Source organism: Heteronotia binoei, chromosome 7 (genome assembly GCF_032191835.1).
Source record: "Heteronotia binoei isolate CCM8104 ecotype False Entrance Well chromosome 7, APGP_CSIRO_Hbin_v1, whole genome shotgun sequence".
Classification (NCBI taxonomy): Eukaryota; Metazoa; Chordata; class Lepidosauria; order Squamata; family Gekkonidae; genus Heteronotia; species Heteronotia binoei.
The window spans coordinates 1,234,468-1,241,819 of record NC_083229.1 but is presented as its reverse complement, the minus strand read 5'-3'; the positions used below and the strand labels follow the sequence as shown (position 1 = coordinate 1,241,819).

The window sequence follows — 7,352 nt, the reverse complement described above, 5'->3', positions numbered from 1 at the left end:
CCAGCTCCCACATTAGAGTCTGCCGCTCTCAGCCACAACCGCATGCTGGCTCTCTTTGTCACAGTGTCACAAGCAACTTCCAGGTTCTCACTGCCAGTGCCACTTGTCCCCCCCCCCTTCCCCATTTTGAGCCTGCTGCCCCACAATGTCGCAACAGGCCACAGACGCCAGCCACCCCCCCCCGGGTGAACCTGGGGCCCTGCTCTCTGTGCTGGTGGTCAGGCTACCAACTCCGAGGGGGGAAATTCCTGGAAGGGAGAGGGTGGGCTCATTGGCGTGGCGGTGCTGGGCTTTCATTGTTGCTGGGTTTGTGCCTGGGCTTGCAACAAGGACCAGCCTGCTTCCTTTGGTCTCCGTGCAGGTCACGCGCCGTGCTGGCTGGTCTCCCCCCTCCCCTGAAGAGCCATGTTTGGGCGGAAGCGGCTCTGGAGAGATGAGCGGGCCAGAGGGCCGAGCCCGCCTCCCCACAAAGTTCTCTGCCGTTCTCGTTCTCCAGAGCCAGGGCCCAGCAGGGGGCACGAAGAGGCGTGGGGCAGCATTCTGGACGACCTGGACAGACTCGGCAGCCACAGGCCAGGGCAGCTCTTGGCTTTCTTGAAGGCCCACTTGCTCTCGCTGGAGCGCACCCTCAGCAGCCACCAGCTCAGCCCCCCTCAGATCCGGACTCTGCTGCGGGTGCTCCGGTGTGTGATGGAGGAGCCCCCCGAGCCGCAGGACGTCCAGCCCGTGCTGGAGGCCTTGCTGCAGCCCCCCTTCCTGCTGCAGAGCCTGCTGGAGTTTGTGGCTCGGCTGGAAACCTTCTGCTCTGAGGGTGGGCAGATTTCCCAGGTGGTGGGGGACACGGTGGCCACCCTCCATCACCTGCTCACGGCGTTTCCCAGCCAGGCGCAAACGCTGATCTGTTACCCCCTGGACCTCCTCTTCACCACAGTCCGGAGGCTCCAGAGCCGTGACTTCCAGCTCACCTGGATTGTCCGGAAGCGGCTGTGGGATGCCAAGGCCCTCCTGGACAGGGCCTTCCCAAACCAGTGGGAGCCCAGTGTGGCCTCCCCAGCAGACCGGGAGGATTTCCGCCGTATTCCCATCTTCCCCACTGCAGAGGACATCTTCCTGGAGCCCACTCGGAAGCTGAAGCCCAACATCAAATCGGGCAGGTATCAGAGCGACGCAGCGTACCTGGACACCCACTTCCGCCTGTTGCGGGAAGACCTGGTGAAGCCCCTCCGGGATGGGATCTCTGCTCAGTTCACCCTCCCCAACCATTTCTCGGGCTCCGAGAGAGCGAGAGGTGACGGGCTCCTGCTCTATCCCAATGTCCGGCTGGTGGAGGTGGGCACCTCATTCTCTGGCACCATGTACCTGGCCAGGTACTCCACCAAGAAGAGGGCTGCTCCCTTCTCCTCCAGGCGTCTGCTGGGGGGCTCCCTCGTCTGCCTCATCTCCAACGACAGCGACCAGGTGCTCTTTGGGACGGTGGCCGGGGCCAACAGGAAGGAGGCCCTCCACGGGGCGGTGTGGCTGGAGCTCAGGTGCTCCCACCGCTTCCTCCAGGGGCACCTGGGCAGGACCCACTTCACCATGGTGGAGTCCCCTGCCTTCTTTGAGGCCTACCGCCACGTGCTGGAGGGCCTGCAGAAGGGATTTGGCAGTCAGGTGCCCTTCAGCAGGTATATCGTGAAATGCCGCCATGACGTCTCCCAGCCGGCATACTTGGAGGGGAAAGCGGTGACCTTTGACCTCTCTGCTCTGCGTTCCCCTGGGAGTAAAAGTGGAGCTCTTGAGGTGGGTATGGGGGGTGCCCCAACAATGAGTGTTGTGGGGAGTGAGTTGGGAGAAGGAGGCAGGGGGGCAGCACGGAGCTTTGGATGCAGGACTAAGGAAACCAGGAGAAGGGGGAGTAGATGGGGTGTGTGTGGAAGAAACAAAGGCACGGAGGAGCATAGAGGAGGCTGGAGGGGGTGGGCGTTGGGTGCACCCCGGAGTGGACATGCAGCCATGTAACAGTTCTGGTCAATATTTTAATACGTGTGTGGGTGGAATTTTGCTCCACATTCCTCACCATTTCACAGCCAGCGCTTGTTTTGTAGCAGGAACTCCTTTGCGTATTAGGCCACACCCCCCCCCCCCCGATGTAGCCAATCCTCCTGGAGCTTCCGGGGCTCTTAGCACAGGGTCTACTGTAAGCGGCAGGTGGATTGACTACATCAGGGGAGTGTGGCTTAATATGCAAATGAGCTCCTGCTACAAAAAGGAAGCCCTGGTCGCAGCTGCTCACAGGAGCCAGTGCAAAATCCCATCCAACTGACCATTCCGGGGTGGGGGGGCTGCCATGGAAGCCTTGCCCTTCTTTGCCGCCTGCCTTACTTTTGTTGGCACCTAGAGCAGGACTTGGGGTGAAGAACTCGCCTGGCAGGGAGGACTATTTCTACCTGAGATGTTTCCACCCAGCTGTTTCCTTTGCAGCAGTGCAGTGTCCTGGGGCGCACTGTCACGATGTTCTCCTCTGGTCTTCCTGTTTCCTGTCCCCCACCCCCCGTTTGCTGCAGTCCCGTTTGGATGTGATCTTTTCAGAAAGGTGGCAGTCAAAGCATTTCCGGATGCTGCGCAAATGGGAAGGGGCAGATCCTGGCCACCGAGGCACCCTTTTGTTTATTTGTTTGTTTATTATTTAGTTATTACTTTAAATTTATATCCCACCCTCCCCGCAAGTGGACTCGGGGCGGCTAACAATTATATAAAACAATTTAAAACCAATAAAACGCATCTAAAACATTTTAGGGTGGTATACATTTTGACATGGTGGAGGTCTCGTCCCCTCCGACTGCCACCCCAAAAACAGGACTGGCTGGATTTCTATTGTAACGATGTATATCTCCTATTGTAACTATGAATATTTCCTAAAACTTTTCTATCCCTTTTCATTGTGACATTATAAGGGGAAAGGTGCAGGCCACAGGTCTGGATGTGGCTGGGGGAGGACAACTTGAAGTCGTTGCTGCCTGGAAGGAAGGAAGGAAGGAAGGAAGGAAGGAAGGAAGGAAGGAAGGAGAGCTCCTAACCTCCTTGTGATTTTGGCACTGCAGGAGGGAGAAATCCCTGCTGGGGACCTGACAGCAATGAACCCACTTTGTGATCACGTTTGGAGTCCGGAGATGTTCCCCCACCTGGATGAGTCTCAGATCTCGGCCATCCGGATGGCTCTGAGCAGAGAGTTTGTGCTGATCCAGGGCCCTCCTGGCACAGGTGCGTGCAGGTGGTGAGGAACTGCCAACTTCTCCCAGGCCCCCTCCCCTCCCTGCCACAGAGCACGGTGGAGACCAGCTTGACGCTTCCCTCCTTGTCTGGCTGAGCCAGCTGGCCCCTCGTTCCCCCGCACTGGGCAGTGATGGTGTCTCCTTCCTTCCTTCCTCTGCAGGCAAAACATTCATAGGGCTGAAGATTTTGCAAGTCCTTCTGGCCAACCAGGCCCTCTGGAATCAGGACTGCACACCCTGCCTGGTGGTTTGTTACACGAACCATGCCCTGGACCAGTTTCTGGAGGGTAAGTGCTGTGGCAAAAAGACTCGGGAGGGGTACTGATATTGGGGGGGGGGCTCGTCTAGCACAGGTGGCCTTCCTTCTCCAGCTAGCTGGTGTTTCCTGCTGCCAGGGGAGGAGCAGCTTGTAAGGCAAGTGCTAGAAGATGTGTGTGGGGGGAGGGGTTGGCCCTTCCCCACACCATATTTGCACTTCCTCATTGTGTCTTGTCCGGCCTGCTGGTGAAGATCCTCCCCCCAAACCCCACGCTCTGTGCTGCAGCAGGCAGAGGGCAGGCCAGTCACACTCAGAGACAGGGCCTTTTTGGAGGTGGCCTCTTGCCTCTGGAATGCCCTCCTCTATGAGGCTTGCCTGGCCTTGCTGTGGGGGTGTGCTGCATTGGGGAACTCATCAGAGGGGAGGCATCCCTGTCTCCAAGGCCATCATACTTTTGAACAGGAGAGGGGAGTGGGTTGAACCTCACTCAAGTCCTCCACCGCTTCCCTTCCCAAATTAAAAGAAGATATTGGATTTAGAGTCTCAGAGCGGCTCACAATCTCCTTTCCCTTCCTCCCCCACAACAGACACCCTGTGAGGTGGGTGGACCTGAGAGAGCTCTCCCAGAAGCTGCCCTTTCAAGGACAGAGACTCAGAGCAGCCTACAATCTCCTTTATCTTCCTCCTCCACAACAGACACCCTTTGAGGCAGGTGGGGCTGAGAGGGCTGTCACAGCAGCTGCCCTTTCAAGGACAACCTCTGCCAGAGCTCTGGCTGACCCAAGGCCATTCCAGCAGCTGCAAGCAGAGGAGTGGGGAATCAAACCCGGTTCTCCCAGATAAGAGAGCTTTGGCTGACCCAAGGCCATTCCAGCAGGTGCAGGTGGAGGAGTGGGGAATCCAACCCGGTTCTCCCAGATAAGAGAGCTATGGCTGACCCAAGGCCATTCCAGCAGCTGCAAGTGGAGGAGTGGGGAATCAAACCCGGTTCTCCCAGATAAGAGAGCTCTGGCTGACCCAAGGTCATTCCAGCAGGTGCAAGTGGAGGAGTGGGGAATCAAACCCGGTTCTCCCAGATAAGAGAGCTCTGGCTGACCCAAGGCCATTCCTGCAGGTGCAAGTGGAGGAGTGGGGAATCAAACCTGGTTCTCCCAGATAAGAGAGCTCTGGCTGACCCAAGGCCATTCCAGCAGCTGCAAGTGGAGGAGTGGGGAATCAAAACCGGTTCTCTCAGATAAGAGTCCGCGCACTTAACCACTACACCAAACTGGCTCTCCTCACAGAGAGTCTGCCTTGCCACTAGAAGCCCTTTCTTCCATAAACCAAAGGTGACAGGTGTGAAAGTTCCCCAGGTGCCCCATGAACCTCGTGAGACACACCTCCTGCTGGCAGGCTCCTCCCCGTCTTTGGTGTGCCCCAGGAAAACAGCATTTGGGAGCTTGTGTTCCTGTGCTGGAATGCCAATGAATGGAGCTCTAATCCTGATGGGAAAAGGCCTCATCTCAGTGCCACAGCCTGCCCCAAAGGCTGTCATCCCACACGCAGTCCCCACTGCAGTGGCTTCTCCTTGCACTGCCACCAGTTGTGCTGCAACCCCCCCCCCCCCTCTGCGCGCACATGGTTTTGAAGGGGGGGCGCAACCCCTTACCTCTCACTGCTCTATGCAGGGACCCTCCAGTTCCAGAAGTCAGGAATCGTGCGTGTTGGGGGCAGGAGCAAGAGTGAGGCCTTGGCTCTGTTTTCCTTGAGGAATTTGCGGAAGCAGATGCTGGGACACAGAGGCCTGCTGCTGCTCGAAAAGAAGAAGCTCTACGGCCGGGTGAGACAGTAGCGATTGCTCCCTGCGGCTTTCTTGAGGACCTGGCGTGCTCACCCTTGGCTGGGAACATTTGTGGCAGCAAGGAAGGACACCCCCCACCCCGCACACACACATGCTTTCTCATAAGAGGAACAGGCACTCCTGGAGGGAAGAGGGTTTCTCCTTAACTGCCCCCCTCCATGGTCCCTGCACAGACACTGCGCTTTCTGACGGACCGGAAGAAGAGTATCGCCGAACACATGGAGGTGCTGAAGCTGCTGGACTGTGCCATCCTCAAAGAGGAGGAGCTGGAAGCCATGATCCTGGAGGACAACCTGCGGATACCACAAGTAAGGAGATGGGGAAAGGGCTGGGCAGGATGACCCACTCCCCACACCCTCCCTCAGGCTGACCACTGGATCTCTCCTTGCAGGGGGGGCTGCTGCAGTGGCTGAAGATCTACCCCCCAAAAGAGAGAGGGACCTCTCAGAGGCCCAGAACCTGCCGGAGAGCAGCAGGTAAGGGCAGCTCAGAGAGGGAACGGGAAGGCCTCCTCCCTCCTTCCTCTACCAGGGCCTTGTGCTTGCTTGGAACATCCTCCCCACCCCAGGGCAGGAGTGGCCAGACAAGGAGGCGGGGCTAGATGGACCCTCACTGGTCTGATCCAGCAGGGCTTTTCTGATGTTCTTCTCAGAGGAAGACCTTGGTCTCTCTGCCCTGTTGTTGGCCCTCCAGAGGAACTGGTTGGCCACTGTGTGAGACAGGAGGCTGGACTAGATGGACCCTCTATGGTGTGATCCAGCAGGGCTCTTCTGATCTTCTCAGGGGAAGGCCTCAGGCTCTCTATGCCCTGTTGTTGGCCCTCCAGAGGAACTGGTTGGCCACTGTGTGAGACAGGAGGCTGGACTAGATGGACCCTCCCTGATCTGACCCAGCAGGGCTCTTCTGATGCTCTTTTCAGAGAAAGGGCTCGGCCTCTCTGCCTTGTTGCTGGCCCTCTAGAGGAACTGGTTGGGCTCTGTGTGAGACAGGAGGCTGGACTGGATGGACTCTCACTGGTCTGATCCAGTAGGGCTCTTCTGATGTTCTCCCAGATAAGAGAGCTCTGGCTGACCCAAGGCCATTCCACTGTGTGAGACAGGATGCGGGACTAGATAAACCCTCAGTGCTCTGATCCCGCAGGGCTCTTCTGATGTTCTTCTCAGGGGAAGGCCTCGGTCTCTCTGCCCTGCTGTTTGCCCTCCAGAGGAATTGGCTGGCCCATGTGAGACAGGAGGCTGGAATAGATGGACTCTCCCTGGTGTGACCCTGCAGGGCTCTTCTGATGCTCTTCTCAGGGGAAGGCCTTAGCCTCTCTGCCCTGTTGTTGGCCCTCCAGAGGAATTGGCTGGCCTATGTGAGACAGGAGGCTGGACTAGATGGATCCTCCCTGGTCTGACCCAGCAGGGCTCTTCTGATGTTCTTCTCAGGGGAAGGCCTTAGCCTCTCTGCCCTGTTGTTGGCCCTCCAGAGGAACTGGCTGGCCACTGTGTGGGGCAGGATGCTGGACTAGATGGACCACTGGTCAGATCCAGCAGGGCTCTTCTGATGTTCTTCTCAAGGGAAGGCCTCGCCCTCTCTACCCTGTTGTTGGCTCTCCAGAGGAACTGGCTGGCCCCTGTGTGAGACAGGAGGCTGGACTAGATGGACCCTCCCTGGTCTGATCCACTTGGGCTGTTATGTTTCTGGGGGTCTTATCTTGTGATCCTCATTTCATAGACTCAGACTTCATCCAGTGGGATAAGGATGAGCGATTCTTGGATGACTATGACAACGATTTCGACAACATGGAGGCTCGGACAACACCTGAGAGCAAGTTTGCCTACATCCTCCCTGCCGAGGAGAGGTGAGTGGGTGTGGCCTGGCGCAGAAGTGTCTCGGGCCCTTCCTGCTTTGTATGTGTGAGTAGGGGGAGGGCTGGCTTCGCCACGAGCCCTGCCTAGCTGGAGTGGATATGTTTCCTTGGCCCCTTCCTCCCAGATGGTCCAGTTGATGGCGTGGC

General features: G+C 57.8%; 1 protein-coding gene across 1 annotated transcript in view; it reads left to right on the top strand.

Moving 5' to 3' along the window:
• Positions 1-405: 405 nt before the first annotated feature.
• LOC132574801 (NFX1-type zinc finger-containing protein 1-like) overlaps positions 406-7,352 on the top strand; it is a 33,634-nt gene continuing 26,687 nt past the window's right edge. The window contains exons 1-7 of the mRNA XM_060243035.1: positions 406-1,810; positions 3,091-3,243; positions 3,416-3,541; positions 5,181-5,332; positions 5,527-5,661; positions 5,745-5,829; positions 7,070-7,196. Of these exons, the coding sequence (XP_060099018.1) occupies positions 406-1,810; positions 3,091-3,243; positions 3,416-3,541; positions 5,181-5,332; positions 5,527-5,661; positions 5,745-5,829; positions 7,070-7,196 (2,183 nt within the window). The remainder of the gene's footprint in view (positions 1,811-3,090; positions 3,244-3,415; positions 3,542-5,180; positions 5,333-5,526; positions 5,662-5,744; positions 5,830-7,069; positions 7,197-7,352) is intronic.